This window comes from Spermophilus citellus, assembly GCF_964194105.1.
Source record: "Spermophilus citellus genome assembly, contig: SCAFFOLD_131, whole genome shotgun sequence".
In the NCBI taxonomy this organism is placed as follows: Eukaryota; Metazoa; Chordata; class Mammalia; order Rodentia; family Sciuridae; genus Spermophilus; species Spermophilus citellus.
Window position 1 is genome coordinate 783,420 of NW_027672905.1, and position 18,709 is coordinate 802,128.

At 42.0% G+C, this 18,709-nt stretch overlaps 1 protein-coding gene across 1 annotated transcript in view; it reads right to left on the reverse strand.

Annotated features, from left to right (window-relative positions):
* Positions 1 to 17,164: 17,164 nt before the first annotated feature.
* Positions 17,165 to 18,709, reverse strand: part of LOC308640395 (SAM and SH3 domain-containing protein 1-like) — a gene marked incomplete at both ends in the record, with an annotated part of 84,507 nt that continues 82,962 nt past the window's right edge. Inside the window, one exon of the mRNA XM_081312321.1 lies at positions 17,165 to 18,342. Within this exon, the coding sequence (XP_081168447.1) occupies positions 17,165 to 18,342 (1,178 nt within the window). The remainder of the gene's footprint in view (positions 18,343 to 18,709) is intronic.

The window sequence follows — 18,709 nt, forward strand, 5'->3', positions numbered from 1 at the left end:
GGAGAGGCAGGGACTGTCCTTCATCCTCCATCAGAATAAAATATCACTGTGGTTTTGAGTTCATTCGGAGGGATGAAAGCAAGGATCCACTGAACCACAGGGACACTATTTTCACTGTGGTCAATGAAATTATGATGGTGGAGAATTGAAGCCTGTCAATAGTTGATGAGTTTCTCTGGCTTTAATCTCAGCCCGTTGTTTGGAAGCAAGACAGGCCTCCTGTAGTAAAGCTTGGCAGTCGCAAGCAATTTTTTTGCAGGAGCATCTTAGGAGAAATACAACACAGTTTGTAATTTGGGTAAGTGGGGCTGAAGCAATTAAATTAAACAGAAAAAGAGGACCTTACCTTTTTTAGGCAAATCAGTTTGGTTACTTATTTCCAGAGATGGAACAAACTCTAAACTGTTAGTGTTCTCTGACTATTATCACTCATCCTTCAGATTAATGTCATATTTAAGGAAACCAATAGTGTGTAAGAGAGATAGCAAATGTCCTTGAACAGAATTTTCAGCCAATTTGTGACATGTTTTTATTGATTTTAAAAAAATGATACATTACAATTCTTATTACACATATATACCACAATTTTTCATATCTCTGTGTGTATATAAAGTATGTTGACACCCAATTTGTGTCTTCATGCATGTACTTTGGATAATGAGGTCTATCACATTCCACCATCCTTGCTAATCCCCTGTCCCCTCCCTTTCCCTCCCAACATGGGTTTGAATTGATTTATTAGCAATTTAGTTGTTAGGAGGAAACAAATTTGGACCCTTACCTGAGGGCTCTTTTACCATCCTGAGATCAAATGCTTCAGCATAGGGCACCATAAGAAGGGCGCTGAACTGTCAGAAGCAGATTGCATCTAACTGGGGCTGCTAGGTCTTGCAGGAGGAGGCTTGATTTAGATGGTGGGACTCAAATAATCAGAGAAGGGAAGATGGGCAGAGGATGCTGTCAACCAAAACAGACATAGGAATCCACTGTGGATGTTCCAGGGATGCTGAGGAGAGAAAGCACATCTGCTGGCACAGGGAATGGCTATAGCATGGAAGGCCTTGAGGGTTCCTTTCAGGAGTAGCTCTTCTCCTGAAGGTAGATGAGAGGGCTTTCACTACAGCCATGGGGTGTGCATGTTCAGTGAGATCATGCAGTTGAGGATCTCCCACCTCCCAAATCCCACTGTTAGCCCCACGAATACCAAATAAGAACCATCCTCTCCCTTGCCTTGCTGTGTCTGCTGCCAATCATAACAGGTGTTCTTAGCAAGTGTTTTATAACAGCAGGTGGGAGATGGTGCCCTGGCTCCACAGTGGCATTGATGGCCCCACTTAGTCATTTCCCATTCTCCTCCTCAGATGGGAGAGTCATGGTCCCAGTTCCTCTTCCCATCCTCTCACTGTTGCCTGTCAGGAGGCAGGAGTGTCTTTCTCCCTGTCATGGTTAATTTGAATTGTCAACTTGATTAGATTAATTGATGCCTCTTAATCAAGAGGCTTAAGGGTATGTAAATGAGGGTGTGTCTAGGAATGAATGGCCAACTGATAGGAAGACTTCCCTAAGCATGGGCAGCACCGTCTATAGGATGATAGCTTGGATGGAATAAAAGTTAGAAGAACAAGGAAGCAGCAGATGCAAGCTGGATTCTTCTTGAACAGGTTCTTGATTACTGCTGCCATCACCTGAAGATATCTGACTCTCGCTTCTTCACTCTTCCAAAGGGGACTCTGCCAGTGATTCTCCAGGAAGTTTCCAGAAGCCTTCAGTACTGGACTAGGGTAGCACCATTGATCCCTCTTTTTCTGAGGCTTCATCCTCTTGGACTGTACATCTACTGGTTCTTCCAGCTCTCCAGCCTGCCGACGGCCATTGTGGACTCTCCAGCTTCTGGTCACATAAGCCAACTTAATAAATCCCCTTTTTATAATTTTACTTCCTGTTGATTCTTTTCCTCTAGAGAATCATGACTAATACACTCTCTGTTAGGGAAAGAAACATCACCCTAAAGACCAGAGCTGACTTGACCTGGACCTCATTGGCTGGAACTGGGCCCTCTGCCCACCACTGGCTCTAAGGGAAGCCGGTCAAAGGGTCCACACTGCCAGGACTGGTTTGGACTAAATACGTTCCACATTCTGGGAGTGGGATTTCTGAGGTCAAACCAAACAAAGATTCTGCCATCAGATAGTAGGGAGGCTATTGGATAAAGGTTGGTGGGCCAGTGAGGACCTACCCTCCAACACTTTCTCCTTGTATAGATAATGGCAATAAAGCTGAGGGGGGAAGACCCTTCATGGGGTCATACAGCAAGAACATGCACCTCCAGCTAATCCAAAGAAAGCACCAAGCGCTAGTGGTTCTGCAAGGTCAAGGCACCAGAGACCCCTTGGCTGAGGAAAGGCACAGTTCTTAACCCTTTCCATGCATCCATAGCCTGGGGAGCTCGAAGAATACCACAGGTGTGTCCTGGCCTCCATTCCTCCTGGTTCAATTTCAACTAGCCTTGCCTGAGGCCCAGGCAGCCTCCTTTTCAAAGGTTTCCCAGGTGTTATCGAGCTTTCAATAGCGTCAATAGGTTTCAAAGTGTCAACTTTGGCAACTATATCCAGTTATTCAATCAAATGCTAACTCAGGTGTTGCAGGTGTGATTAAAGTCCGTAATCAATTGACATTAAGTAAGAGGTGATCCTGGGCTGTTTGGGGGGCTTGACTAAATTTTTTGAAAGATCTTAAGAGCAAGCTGAGGCTTCCCTGATTAAAAAGAAATTCCATGTGGACAGCAGCTTCAGACAGCTCCTCTCCCTGATGGTCTGTCCTGTGGATTTTAGACAATTGCCAGTACCAGGCAACATCTCTACATATGTACTTTCCACTGGTTCTGTTTCTCTAGCGGAAGCCTAATATACCAGGTGAGTTTAATATGACACTCAGGCTAAGGACCGGTAGGTAGTAAGCCACAGTCACCAGAATAAAAGAAGCCAAGGTCTAGTCTCATCTCTTCTACCTGGAGGGTCCAGAGCTGTAAAACAGGGAGAATCTGCATCTGCTGCACAGTCACCAGTGTGAAGATTTCCTGCTTTCAGGTGTCAATTCTGCACACATCTGGACTGAACGGAGGCTACTGTTCTTATTGTGGTGTGGGCCATTCTGGGCCATGAACAACTAAATGCCATTCCAACCAAAAATGAGCCTGGTGTTCCACCTCACTGGCATCTAAGGTTGAGGACTTTGTTTCAGAGACACCTAAACACTGCCTCCCCCATCCCCAACTTACTCTTAAACAGGCAGAAGGGCACCTGTGTACACACAAAGACACCAAGCCACACAAAATGCAGGAAACTGAGGCAGGTTACCCAACTCTGGTAAAGAAATAAGGCAGGCAGCCAGGGAATCCAGAGGCCACAGCGTTTATTACAATGGACTACATTCTTTCATTTACTCATCCTCATTCTCCTAGGGCATTTTAATTTTTTTTTTTTTTGCTTTGTTTGTTTTGTTACAGAGCACTTGGAGAGTCAGGGAAGCCTTGCTCTTCCTCCCGCAGCCACATTTCGTTTCTGAGTTGCTGGCAATCAGGAGCGGGCTTTGGCTGCAGCTGCGCAGAGTGAACACTTCCCTCCAGGGAGTTCCTTCTCCTCCCCAGCTTTGGTAGCCTTCAGCCTGGAAGACCAGTGCCCTCTGGTGGCCGTATGCTGCAGTAACAATAGTTTGCTGAAAGCAGTTCTGGGGTCTTATGGTTTGCTCTGATTTCTTTCAGAAATCATTCATTCAATATATACTCCTGTCAAATGGAGAGGTTTCTGGTTTATCTGGTAGTAAACTTGTGCATTCCTGGATCTTAAATTGTGGTATGCATAAGCAGAAGCATTAAAAATAAAGCAATAAACTGCACAATATGCTACAAGGTGAAAAATGAATGTTAGGGGGAACCAGATCAGGTAGGGGAATTGAGTGGTGGTAGAGGTGAAGGATGATGGGGAGGAACAGTTTGAGATAGTGGAGCCAGGTGAGCCTTGGAGAAGGTAACCTCTGATCAAAGACCTGCAGGAGGAGGGCATGAGGGAGTCAGTCATGAAGATTTGGGGGCACTAGAACATTCCAGGTAGAGAAAAAGCCTGCACAGGCCTGAGGTGAGAACCTGTCTGATGGGTTTGAGGACCAAGAAGCCTGACTGAAGGTTTTAGTGATGGAGTGAGCCTGGCCAGGAACAGGAAACAGGTTCATACACCTTGGAGGCTGTGGCAAAGGGTTCATCCTTGACTCTGAAAGAAAAAGGGAGCCACCAGAGAGTTCCAAGGAAAGGAGCGGTATGATCTGACTTATGATTTTAGGTCTGTATTTACTTGGGCTGCCCTGATGGAATTCTATAGACTGGGTGAATGACACAGAGTAATTCATTTTCTCACAGTCCTAGATGGAAAGTCCAAGATTGAGGTGCTGACAAGTTCAGTGCTCGACGGGGACAACGTTACCATAATTGCAGCCATCTTCCTTTTCTCCGCCCCCACTTTATGAATACTGTTCTTATTCCCAAGAAATAGAAACTAACCCAAGATAAAAACCCACTGGTCCAGAGACGTGCTAGTCTCTCCCTCTTCTCTCATTGAGAAATAGAAGACATCTTACCAGCCCCTGAGATGGGGACCTACTGGTTTCCCTCTTCTCTCCTTGAGAAGATAAAGGGACATGCCAGCTTCCTTGTCCCCCCTCTGAGAGATAGGAAAACTGCCTGTCTCTGTTCCCAAGAAACAAATTTGCCTTCCACGAGATCAGGGGATGCTCACTAAGTCAGTCAAGACTAAACCTGCCCCTAGCGTGCAACCATAATTCCAGCCTATAAAAGGTAACATTCAAGGGAGAGTTGTGGCTGCTTTCTCTCCTTGGGGCTGCTGTCCCTCTCTTTGTGCAGAGAAGCCTTGTCAGTCTCCTGACAATAAACCCACTTCTTATCCCAGGGGTTTGTGTGATCAGTCCTGCACCACTTTTCTTTCAGACACTTTCCTTTTCATATTCTACCTTCTCTGCTATTTGAGGACATGGTGGAGAGGAGAAGGAGAGGAGATGGGCTCTTCCTCTTCTGATAAGGGCATTAATATCATTATGGGGGCCCCCCTCCCTCACAACCTCACCAGAGTCTAACTACCTCCCCAAGGACCCACCTTCTAATACTATCACACTTGGGGGTGGGGCTTCAGCATAGCAATTTGGGGGTAGACATAAATGTTTAGTCTATAACAGAGTCACCAGGGCCACTGTGTGAGCTAAGAGAGGGCAGAGAAGGGAGCAGGGAAGCAAGAAACCTTGATGACAATCCAGTGAAGGACAGTGGCTCTGGTTTGGGCTAGCATGGTAGCAGCAGACCAACGTAGTAAGAAGTGGTCAGATTCTGGAGAGATTTTGGAAGCCCAGAAAACAGGATTTCCTAATGCTGAGTGTGGAATGTGAGAGGGAAAAGAAGGATGACTAGGAATTCGGAATAAATGGATTTGTGTTTAAATTTCAGCTCTGTGACTTACTGAGTGTGCCAGCCTGGAAAAGGGTATTAACTTCTCTAAACCTTCTTATTAAAGATGTATTTTTCAGTACCTCCATGTGTCAATCACTGTACTGGGTGCTGGCAACACAGGAATAAACTTGGTAAGGTCCTGCTCACCTGTAATTGCACTCTGGTGGAACAGGGGCAATAAATGATCACCCAGGGTTCATTGAATGAATTAAGCATGTCAATTGCCTCCTGAACACCATACCAATGCTTTTCTCCAGGAAACAGCTAATTCTATCACCCTCTTCCTGCTTTCTACCCATTGGAGGACAAATCATGTCACATGATTGGACCAACCAATGAAGGATCAGAAGACATTACTGAGTGGCAGCTTTCCAGTTTTACAGATAGAACTCCCCAAGAATAGAAGTTAGTCCCCAGGACCAGAAATAGGAGAGGCTGTGTTGCCTACATAGAAGAATAGAAACTCTGGTTTTTCTTCTTAACATTATTCCAGAGCCCAGATACTAAACCCAGATACAATGACTGTGCCAACATCTTAGCCAGTAGTTTGTTCTTGTTATAATAAACATCCTCTTAGTTAAAAGCATTACATTTCCTGTAAAGTGTTATAAAAGGGAAAACCATAGGCAATTTAAAGTTAATTAAGTTTGAGGAAAGAATGATTTGCAAATGCGGCGGTGCTCAGAATCTGAGCAGGTGTAAGCGATCCAGCCTGCAGCGCTGTTGGGCCCCGCACTATTGGACAGAAAACCAGAAGGGACGTTGAGTCAGCGCAGTGACCCCCGGTTCCCCTGTTGGCTTGATTTCAGTCAGTTGGCCGCCTGTGATTGGCTGATGCTCCGCGGCTGTGCCTGGCCGGGACTCTGCAGTTTGTTACAAGCTGTGATCTTCTGGGTTAGTTTATGTTCCAACTCGGGCTACAGTTCCTCATGGAACGAATTGAGTAGGGAAGCATCCTCTGGCCAGATTTAAAGTTTCACAAGCCATGATGTCTGGGGTTATTTCTTTCACTCTAACCTGGCTCTGGGGTGAAAAGTAAATTACAGAGATCACCAAGGGTGAGAAGAGGCCAAGGGGTAAAAGTGTGAGGTTCTAGAACAGTCAAAGGATGGGTAGAGGAGGAGGAGGAGGCTGCCAAGGACGTTGTGAGACAGGAGTTATCTGAAGGGAAGCTCAGGGGGAGGAGGAGGTAGGAGGTCCTCAGATGCCACAGAGAGGACCAGGATGGAGACAAGGAAGTCTGCTCTCCAGTTCACAAGCAGAATGTGGCTTTCCTTGGAGGTCTTGGTTGCAACCAGGGAGCAGTGGGCTGACAATGTCCAGAGTGGAAGCAGAAAGAGGCAATGGCAGGAAAACCTTTGAAGAAATTTGGGTGTGAAATACAAGAGACAGAGAGCAAGGATTATAGAAATGAGGGAAATGTGGGGTTGAAAGGGAGATTTCTAATACTATCATGCATCCACGATTCTAGCCTATAAAAGGTAATCGTGTGAATCATGACACAAGATTATAATCTATAGTTGATGGATCTTTCTTCACAGGCAAAACCAACAACTCTGGCTCATGAGCAAGAAAAGGGATGTTTTAGAAGAACCCCAGGTAGCCTACTGCAAAGGTCTTCAATCTGTGATTCTTTCCAAAGTGTGCTGCCTTGGATAACTTTGAGGAAGGAATCTGTTTCTAGATCAATGTGGTCCTCATACTGATCTGCCTGAACATCCTGCCGGGGTTTCTTTCTCATCTTTTCTTTCATAAAAGCCTTTCTCTTATTTAAAAAAAAAAAAGCATCTATTTTAACAGTTTTAACAGATTGTAAAAATTTCTGGGGCTTCAGACAACCAGGACATAACTGTAAATAACTGCTGTTGCAACATTTTCTAGGACCAAGGTACCCTATGGCAGGATCCCCCCACCACCTGGCTGTCATCCATCTAATAATGTGGAACATTTCCAAATTTCATTTTTATATTTGACCTTTACTTGTCAAAATTACAATAATAATGCTGTTTTATTATTGGTAAATAATTGATCAATGATAATGTATAGGGATAACAAAATCCAGATTCTTAACAGAGCATAATAATTAAAAGATATGGAATTAAATTTTTGTTCATAAATATTTTTATTATGAAAAAATATGATGGGATGATAAAAAGGTACATATAAAAACCTATTACATTAGGATGAAAATCTGTGGTGGAAGTAGAATGATTATAGGACCTCTAGAAGGAAAAGAAATAGAATAAAAATTTTAAATTGTTTGTTCTTTTGTCCTTTCAATGGACAAGGGGAAGGTATCAAACTGCTATGGTATTTATTTACCAATGGATATATATTTAAAAGTAATGCAGCTTTTTTTTCAATGAAAATATTTAAAGTAAGGAGGGAATGTGTAGCAGTGCAAATATTTAAACTTATGGTTAAGAACATGTATAGGGGAACTTTAATAGGTGCAAGAGAGTTCTTAGTGTTTGAATTATTTAGGACATAAGCAAAAATTTGGGGCAGCCATTGGCACAAGGAATCAAAGAGAAGAACAGGAAGGCAGAGGGTTCCTGATGGGCTTTATGGCCTCTTGGGCATCACTATGGGGCACTTCCATCAGCACTGTTCAGTTCCTGTCCTCTTAGGTGGAAGACATTTGGCCCAAGAGCCTAATTCCATAGCAAGGAGCCTGGACCGTGCTCACTGCTCAGAGGTGGACAGGGACAGCATAACTGAAAGTTGTGCCAAGTGCCAAGATCACTTGAAAGATGGATGGTGCATTTCCTCCAAAGCAAACACAGTATAAATAGCACAAAAAGGGAAAGAAGTAGGGGAGTCTGAAAAGAAGAGCAATGGCCTGCTGCCACCAAGTTCAGGAGGAAGCTACAGAGAAGCCAGGGAATCAGTGATGGCTTGGGGTCTCAGGACTGTGGGATACTGAGTTCAAGTAGAAGGATCAGGCAGGTGGACCAACACAACACCTCTCTCTCTCTCTCTCTCTCTCTCTCTCTCTTTTAATGGCAGAAACAAGAAAGGAAGACTAAATGAGGATGCTACAGAGTTTGCAAGTGGACTGAAAGATCCAGGGAGGAGCTCCAATGAATGGTTTCTGCTTTTCCTACCAGGTAGGGAAATGACCATTCACTCATGAGAGGGGTAGGAAAATCAGGAGTTAGGGCTTGCAGGAGATGGCATTTCTCAATTATTTTCTTGCGCTTTCAGAACTTTGTGTTTTTAACAGTCTGACACTCTTAGAAAATGATACAAGATTATCATCTATGTAACTATCTCCTCCAGTCTTTTCCATCCCCCGACTCAGTTTCCCCTCAGGTTCATACAGTCCTTTGCATACAACTCTTACAGTTCTAAACATATTTATTATCTAAGTTTTGGAGAAAGTCTATTGCAGCTGAGTGGAGATGGAGGTGAATTCCAGTGAGATTATTCTTAACTACTATGACTCCCACAAATGTACCCTGGAGTTCTTTGATACTGGTCTCAAGCTTGCTTTGATCAGAACTTTCAGATGTGTCTGTTAAAGTATATAGGGGGTGGTCTTAGTCCATATTGTCTTGCTGTAACATAAAACAACAGACCAGGTAATTTGTAAACTACAGAGACTGCTTCCTTGCAGTTCTGGAAGGAAGGCTGGCAAGTCCAAGATGGAGGGGGAGCATCCAGTAAGGGCCTTCTTGCTGCATTCTAACATGACAGAAGGCATCACCTGGCCAGATAGAGCAAGAGTGCCAGCTCCCTTTCTCCTTAAAAAAAAAACACTAGTGCCCATTGTGGGGGGTCCCCCCCTCACAACTTCATCTAATCCTAATTACCTCCCAAATGCTCCACCTCCAAATATCATCATTATATAAATTTTGATATTAAGTTTTCAATATGTGAACTTTGGGGACATATTCAAGTCATAGCAGGAAATAAACTTAAATTCTCTTTGCAAGATGGTCTTCTCTGAACTCATGTTGCTGGAGGGGCCTTGAATGAGGAACTGAAATGCTTCCAATAAATGTTGTTTGTGGTCCCCTGACCTCTGTCTTAATGAAAATTCACCTCTTTCTCTCCCAAAACTCATACATGCTTATAGTCCCGGGTAGTCCAGTGTATAGTTTACCCTGAAAGGGTCCTTGTAGCTAAGGATAAAGGAAGTCATGTTTCTAGGAACTCCAAAATGAACTGTACAGTTAAAGAATGGTTATCCATCACCTTCTTTCTTTTTCCCTAATAAAATGGATGTTCTTTATAACTTCTAAATATGAAGAGTGATTACTGATAAAGTCTTTTTAGGAATCCTAAGACAAATGTCTTTTCTTTGAATTGACTTTGCAGTCAGCTTGGAATAAACAGGGTTTGAAGTTTATTGTTAGTTCTTTAAAGTAATGTAGCAGTTAAGATCAACTCTTAGAATATATGAAATATTCCCATTTCCAAAATGATTTGGAGTATGGGGACAATCATTTTAAAACAACTACCTTAGTAGTTTCCTTTAGTGAAATCCACCAATAGATTTAAAATATTCCATCAGGATTTAGAATAAAAATAACTTGAATACAGCTATTCCACATGGTAAGTGATAAATGAATAGTATTCATAATGGCTTTTTTTTTTTGGTAACAGCAAAAGGTTATATGTTCATAGAATACCGGTTAAATAAATTCCCTGCATAATAGAATATTCTGCAGCCTTTAACAGAAGGCAGGGTGTTGACATGGAAAGATTCCCAAGGTATATTAATTTAAAATGAGGGTGAGGAAGTGTGAAGAATATACTATCATTTCTGCATGATATTCAAGTATATATACAAATATAGTTGCATATATATTTGTATATATACTTGAATATTTCTGAAAAGCTAAGCTGTAACAACACTGTTATAATAGCTTCCTGTAGAGACAGGAATGAGGAGGTTGCCCAGAAAGGGGGCTGATTTTTTTGTCTTAAATACATATATTATATACTAAAAAAATTTTTTTGTATAACAAACACCTTGCTTCCCCAATTAAAAAAATGTGTCTTTGGGGGCTGAGAGTACAGTTCAGTGGTAGAGCACTTACCTAGGATGCATAAGACCCTGGGTTTGATTCCTAGCACTAGGAATTAAAAAAAAAGTCTTTGTTATCAATTGTGGTATGGTAACAATGAAAATACATTTTTTGTCAAGTTGACTAATTTCTACAAAATTCAGAGCTGGATTTTTTCTCTTTTAAAGGAAGTCTTAGGTTCTGTTATCTTTTAACTGTGTAATATTGAGCCAGTCCACCACCAATGGGGCCTCAGATTCTTCATTTGAAAATGATAGGCTTAGAGGTGATTTCCAGCAATCTCTTTCTAAGATGCTGTGATTATATGACTCAATGAATATTTGAAAAAAAATACAGTAAATCAACAAAGAGAATCTAGGTACATGTCAGATAGTGTGGAGATGTGGCTGAAGTAATAGTTTATAATTTTCACAATATATTTCATTTTTAACCACATTTCTTAATTTCCCCTTCATATATACCCCTTCATCTTTGAAATATCCCAAGAACAACAAAAGAAGAAGATTCAACTGAAGAAATTTATTTACTTTTTTTTCTAGGTACATAGATGACATAATTATAGACAAGTTCTGATACATAGGAAAAGCCTTCTGTCCACCTTTCTTTTTGCTAAATGAATCGTCACAATAATTTTTACAATTTTTAAAACAATACACAGCTTTCTTGGGCTGAAGCAATTGCAAGAACATATTGGTACTGGTATATTACAGCTACTTACAATGTTTAAGAACAGCAATGGAGAAAAATAAGTTATTTAAATATTGATTTCATATACAGAAAGTGCAATGTTGTTAGTTGCTATATAACTTGCTTGACAGTTTTCTCTATTAATTTAAAATCAAGATAACTTGGACTCAAGACGATTACTTTTTTTTTAAATATAATGTAGTATGCACACGTAGCAGTGACTTGGGGGTTGATCTCTTTTGCTGCAGTTATAAAAGCAAACTTGGCTATGTCAGGAACTGATTTTTAACACGAGTCATTTCTAATTTCAACCACACCTGGGTTCAGGACAGAGAAAAGGGCCTCTGAGTAAAGGAAGCCCACAAAAAACGATTTGTTCTCGGTTATCTAGGAATGTAAATAGTATTTGGGAAACTGTATTTCCCTCCAGAAGCTGTGACGTAAAAATTATACACAATATCACATGTAGCTACCTGAGCTGAACTGCCTTTCCAGGTTTCTTTTGTGCTTTCCAAGGAAGACAACGATTTTCACCATGACTCAAAATTCTGTACCAAATGCAACTGATTAAAACTGGATATTGCTAAAGCCTCCCACCTGTCCACTAACATCCACAGGCAGCCCCACACCACCTCAGTCAAATGTCACATACAAACATTCAGGCTTTTCTCAGACCAGATTAAAAGGTTAAAGAAAAAGCAGACCAAACAAACACTAAAGATATAAAAACAAAATTAAAAAAGAACTATAAAGTAAAAACAACCTCAGCCCCCCTTAGATCAGACGTTCACACTAAAAATTATTTGTGGTCCCTGAATTTAATTTTTCATGCAAAGGCAATGACGTTCAAAGAGTGATAAAAATATGGTTTGGCATTCTCAACACCTCTGGTGCTAGTTTCAGTGAAAGTCCTGCACTGGGAGTGAACTAAAATTTGGAAATTCACATGATAGTCGCCCCCCCCCCCAATACATCCTTTTTAAAATCTCTAACATGACTTTTGTGTGGTCTTTTTGCCCACATGAAATGATGAGAGCAAAGTCTGTCAAAATGTGAAGCTGAGGTATTTCAAAAGTAAGAAGAAAAGCCCCACTTCTACCACAGCATGGAAAATTGTTTGAATGCTGTAGCTATCTGAGGACCCTGCAGCATCCCCCACATTCCAGATGGGCTAATCCACAGTCTGAGAGGACAAAAATGAGCTGTTCTTATGAGTTAATAGAAATTTGGCAGCTTTACCTTTTTATTTTACATTTCCACAACTTCTTCACATGGCCTCTTATAGGAGATGAATGTTATTAAAGAAACATATATTATTTTTTAAAAATGCATACTGAAAGCATGAAAAAAAATACATCACCTGAGAATGTCCTTTTCCTCAGAGACATGGATCCAGATAGATAAAGCCTATGTTAAAGGTGGCTTTGTAGTTAATGACATCACTTTTCCTATTCCCCTGAGGGAAATAATTTGTTTTCGTTAAGTAGATGAAATATTACAGCACTTTTGATCCAAGTCTTGTGTTCAAAATGTTTCTTGTACACATGATCACATTTGAGTCTTCAAAGAGTGCTCATGATAAGAACGTGAAGGAAAAAAAAAAATCATTTTGTAAGCAACAGAAGCCTTAATAGTCATCTAAATTTGCTGTTTGCTAGAAAATCAGACAGCAGACTAAAAGAGGATACAATATGCTGAAATCAGTTGAAAAACAACTGAAAACATGCAATGCTTAACATCTAGCTAATGTGGTTTGTCTGGCTCTCCAATGAACCTTTGTTTGAATTAGAAGAATTATCTAAATAAGAAGAACAGCAATATCTTAATTATAAAACTGAGAAGAAAAACTTTAAAAGCATCTCATAAACTACTTCCCTTTTTTAGAAACAACTTTCTGAAATATTCAACTTTATGGACTTTCTGCAAAGGTGATCCATGAACTGATGACTGAATTTTGGAATGGATGTTGTCAGGATTCCAAGTCAATACTGCAACAGAGTGACCAATGTGGCAGAATATGAAACTGATTAAAAGTAAAGGCAGTTACTGCAGTTAACACACACACACACACACACACACACACACACAACTTGTGAATTTCAGATGGCTTTTTACTAAATCTGTGTGATTAGTTTAAAAGCCGAAATCCAACATGAAATGTCTGCTTGATAAACACCCCTACAAAGTAAGCCATGTTAAAATGAGACAATTAGAAAAGCCCGTTTTTTGCTGGAAACATCCCAGATATGTTAGATGGCAGTCTAAGCTGAAGATTTGGAACTAGGGTTACAGGGTTGTGGACACTAGTTAGATAATGTTTAGAAGCTCATATTAAGGCAAATAAAAGCTGATTGCTAGGAAGCAATTATTTAAAAGTCTTTTGTTTATCTAAAGGAGATAGGACTTTCTTTTTCCTGGTGCAGCCAGATGTTCTAACCTCTGAACAAATGAGCATGGTCAATAGTGTACGATAACTCCAGAGTCTGTTACTTTGGCCTAGCTAAGTCTGTCTGGCTTGGGCATCCACTGGACCAACAGAAGGGCAGTGGTGTAATCAGAAATGGGTCAGGCTGTCCTGCCCTTTCCACCCAGCCCTCTGACAATTCACAAAGACAGACTGGAGGCACGGTGTTTGTAGCTAGTTAGCATCTTGGCTCTTCTGTGTTCTGAAAATAAGTGCTGGTCTTGCCTTTGGGGGTCAAAGAGAACTGCACCAATTTCCTTCAGGGGGCTTTTCTGGAGAAGGTCCTCGGTCCTGTGCCTGGTTTTCACACTCTGTAGGCCACGCTCGGGGCCCTTTATCTGGCTCTGGCTGCCCTGCCAGAGATTGAGGAATTGCATCAGCTTCGTAAGCACAGTGAAAGGCTGGCTCTTGTCCAGGGAGGTCCATCGTGAGCCTGGCTTGGGCCTGGCTACATGGCCTCGGGGCTTGGTGGCAGTTTGAAGAGTCTGGCTGCAGATACAAGCTTTCTTATGTGTCGCTCCTCTGTGATGCTGGCCTCCTGAAGGCAAGAGTGGGACAGAGAAGGCACTTGGCTCAGTGTGCTGAACCCCGCATCAGAGAGGGTGCTGGTGTACATGGGCAGGCCGATGGAAATGAGCCAGACACAGAGGCAACGCACCCAGGAGACAGGGGCTTTCTACAGATTTCCGTGAGGCCACCACTTGGGATCTGAATTGAAAAAAAAAAGTGTTACAAAGACTCTACATGTGCCAAAGGAGGTCCACTTCTTTTATTTCTAAAAGGAATGGTACTGAAGTACATCATTGCTAGATTATTAGCAAATGATAGTGTTATATTAAAATTAAGACCAGCATAAAGAATTCTTCTTGAAGATGAAACAGATGTTGAAGAAAGTGTTCTAGAAGGTTCTAGAAGGTATCTGGAATTAAATCCCAGTTAGTGTTCAAGTCTTCAAGCATTTATAGATCCTATTTTGCCTCTCTGTGCTATGTTCTTCCCCCAGGTGATTTGCAGGGAAAAACCTGTGTAAATGTAAAGGTTTTCATAAAGTAGATTTTCTACTATATTCTGAATTTGAATTATCAAACAGAAAATTAAGTATTTGATTAATATAGTTAAAAAGAATTTAGAAATACGATCATATCAAGTGTTGGCCAGGACAGGGAAATGGACATTTAAATTTGACTACTAGGTTCATATGCAGATATATATCTTTCCTAAAATCATGGAGATTTTGTACAATCTTGATTAAGCAAAGAATATAACCTCAGAAGTTACCCTGGAAGTCTACAAGGACTTATAAAAAGGATGTTCTATACTATGTTATTTAAACTAAACAACTGGAAAAAAAATTAAATTTTCAACAATATGCAATTGGCTATGTTAAGAAATAATCATCTAATGGAACATGTTGATATACTGATTATAAAAACAAATTTGTAACAGTAAAATAGATTTATGACCTGATAACTGAAAACAATAACATTTACTATTATGCATGCACACAGAAATGTAAATTGTAATTTGAGCAGTGAAAAACTGGAGACACTTAAGGTATACAATATGAAGCTTTGATGAAGAGACCTGTTGCCGAATGGTTAAATTAAGCTTTTTAACTTAGGCATCACCTCACATAGTTAGCACTTTTCTTGTGAGATCACTTGAAATCTGCTATCTTAGTAATTTTCCAGTATATAATATATGGTTATTAACTCTAGTCCTATGTGGTACAAAAGAGCTCTACCTCACATAGTTAGCACTTTTCTTGTGAGATCACTTGAAATCTGCTATCTTAGTAATTTTCCAGTATATAATATATGGTTATTAACTCTAGTCCTATGTGGTACAAAAGAGCTCTTTGACATTATTCTTCCTAACTAAAATATTGAGTCTATTAGAGGGATTTTTAAAAAAAGTTTTCATAGAGCTGGGATTATTGATCATTTTCTTTTTAGAATTGTATCTTGAAAAATTTCTAGCCACTGGGGTACAGCTCAGTACAGAGCACTCCTAGCAAGCATGAGGCCCTGGGCTTGACCCCAGCACCCCACCTCCAAATTCCAGGCTGACTCTGTGTTACTTTCTCCCAGCTGTCTCCTTTCCAGGGCTATGCCAAGCCCTTGTCCACTAAGCACTCATCAATGCCCGACATCAGCACTGTTACTAACTGCATGGCAGAAAGTGGGGGAGGGACCCTGAAGCATGAGCTGCTCACCACCATGCCATGCTGCTTCCGAAGTAACTTCACACGGATCTGGTCCAAGTTGGTGGCGATGTCCCTCTCTGGCTGATCTAGGTCCTCTGCATATCTTTGCACCAGAGCTTCTGGAATCCCACAGCGGCCATGCTGCCGGGGAGAACAAAAATGGAGCATGAAGGGTGGTACAGATTTTTTAAAATCCTTTTTCTAAGATAAATTAAACATAAGGTAGGATAAGAAAATTAGCTTCTGGGAAATAACTCCAAAAATTTTAATATGAAGTAAATATATGTTCTTTATCACTGGGATGGATGCTTTTGAGAAAATATATTTACATCTTCCAGATAATGGTGAGTTCTAGAAAAACGTTTTGAAATATGAGGCAGAACATGAGCATCCTGTAATTTTCAGGCTAATGCCTTCACATCACTTTATCTGACCATTTTGCAAGTTCAGGTTCCTCCAATGTTGCTGAATATAGTCTCCTAAACTGCAGAAAAATGAATTTCTCTTCTAGATATTCTACTCTTTGCCCTTCATCTGTTATAAGTTATACCACTGCATTCACCACATTCACTGTTGAATTCTCCCTTCAAAGAGGTTTACTCATGAAAGGTTATAGAAAAGTTATTGAAAGGCATCCATGGCCATGAGAATTTTGTAATAAGAATGTTCATAACAAAACATGCATTTCCAGGAGAAATATAGAGACACCCCTATTATTGATTTGTCTTCAACTTCAATTTGGTACTGGTGGATCTTTTTTCTTCTTCAAATGAGAAATGATTTTTTCATTATAGAACTAAATATTTTGAGTATAATTTTTGAAATATTTTTTCCTTCTACAATCTACAGATTATTATTCATTGTAATTGGTATATTATATCTGAACAGGGCTCTAAAATTTCCAAAGTATGTTCCCATTTACTGTTATTTGCTCCCAGTGATCCATCAAAGAGGTAGTTAGCCCCAGCTGACCTGTATGGAAATAAAGTGGGGAGGTCGTTCATGTCAAGTAGATACCAACACTTGGACTTGATCTTTTGTCCACAAAATGATCCTTATCACAAACCAGTTCTGGCACTGATCATTCTCCCAGGAAAGCAAAACTGTCCCAAACTAAAAACTAACAAGCAAGAGCAAAAGTAGATTGCACGGTTGCATTTGCATTTTATCTGGAGATGGTGCTCCCTGTCCACCAGGGGTCTCTAGTGGGGCAGGTCATCCAGCACCCTCAGAACACCAGGCTCCTGGTGCTGGCCTCCATCTCACCTGGCTGCCTGAAAGGACAAAAATTGCAGCCAGTGCCCATTGGGCTGCGCCTGAAGTACGTTGTCGGAGTAGGGCTCCTCGGTGAGGTCGATGCCCTCGGCGTGCAGCTTGCTTTCGGTGAGCATCTCCAGATCCACACCCCGGGCGCAGGACACCTTTCTGCTCAGCCTCACGCCATGCTCCTGCAGGCTGGCACTCTCGGGCAGCTCTGAGAGCCAGGGCGGTGGCCTGGTGCAGGAGGGGCTGCCAGGCTCCAGGCCCAAGGGTGATCGGGCGGCCAGCATTGGGCAATCAGAGGGGCCAGTCTTCTTTATGGGCAGGCTCGGGGCATCAGGGCTGGGTGGGGTTCCGCCAGGGGCCCCGGGCACCAGGTGGAGGCCATTGGCAAGACGTTCTCTGCTCTTTTTGGCAGGAACAGGTGGAGGCTGTGGAGTTTTGGGCTGTGTCCTTGTTTCAGGGACCCTCTGCTCAGCATCTGCCCCTTCTTTGGTGCCCGGGGGATGGTATGTTCCTTCAAAATCATGTCCTTTTCTGTGACCCTCGAGAGACGTCCTTGTTAAACTGTGTTTGGCTCCAGGAAGCCGAGTCTCAGAGTTTCTGGGCAGACACTGAGGAGGTGATACGCCTCGGTCGGTGGTTGCCATGGGGTCATCGGGTTTCCTAGTGGTCATTTTCTGGGGTTCAGAAAATCTCTTGCTTTGGGTCAGTAGCAATGCATTGTCGGCAATGGAATCTCGCCCAGGGGCCTGGACCTTGGCGGTCGAGGCGGTTGTCTTTTGTGGCATTTCGGGTACAATCTGAGGGGAGGGTTCTGTCACCTCAGTAGGCACATCTTTTTCAGCATCAGGCTCTCCTTGAAGGTAATCCAGGGAATGGGATCGAGGCCAGGTTCCCACTGTCTGGGGGTCCTCCAGGGTCTCACAGCTCCGACAGATGGACACTGGGAGGCTTCTCCGGTTCTTAGTCAAACTAGTTACTAAGGGCGGGTCACAGTGCTTGGAAGCATCGGGGGTGAGACCGCGGCCCAGCCTGCCCTCCTTTCCCTGCTTCGCGGCGTCCACCGACTTCATTAAAGGCAACGTCGGGTAGTTGCCCAGCTGATTTCTGTTGAAAGACTTCAGGCTGGCCTCAGTGGACAACTTGGCAGATAAGAGGCCAGTTTTCTGAGTCTTGCCTGTGAGACAATCACATGTGAAAGCCAGTCAGTCAGTCAGACCCATGCATTCAGATGTGCAGGCACAACTGATGTCTCCAGTTCCCACATCCCCTTGCTGGGTTACACTAAAGACACAAAGCCATCATTCAGGACTCTGAGTGAAGTAGGGTCCCAGTTTTTATTTTTAGAAAGAACTAATAAAAGGACTCACATGGGGACCAAAACACATCGGTTATATGGAAAAGAAACACTGTGTCAGGCAATAAAAGAAAGTGGGGCTTCATGTCTGCTCTTAGCTGACTCCGAAGAAGCCTGACATCCCTACCCACTCTAGAAACCACACCCCTGAGATGTCTGCTGGGTGAGGACATGTCCAAAAAGTCAT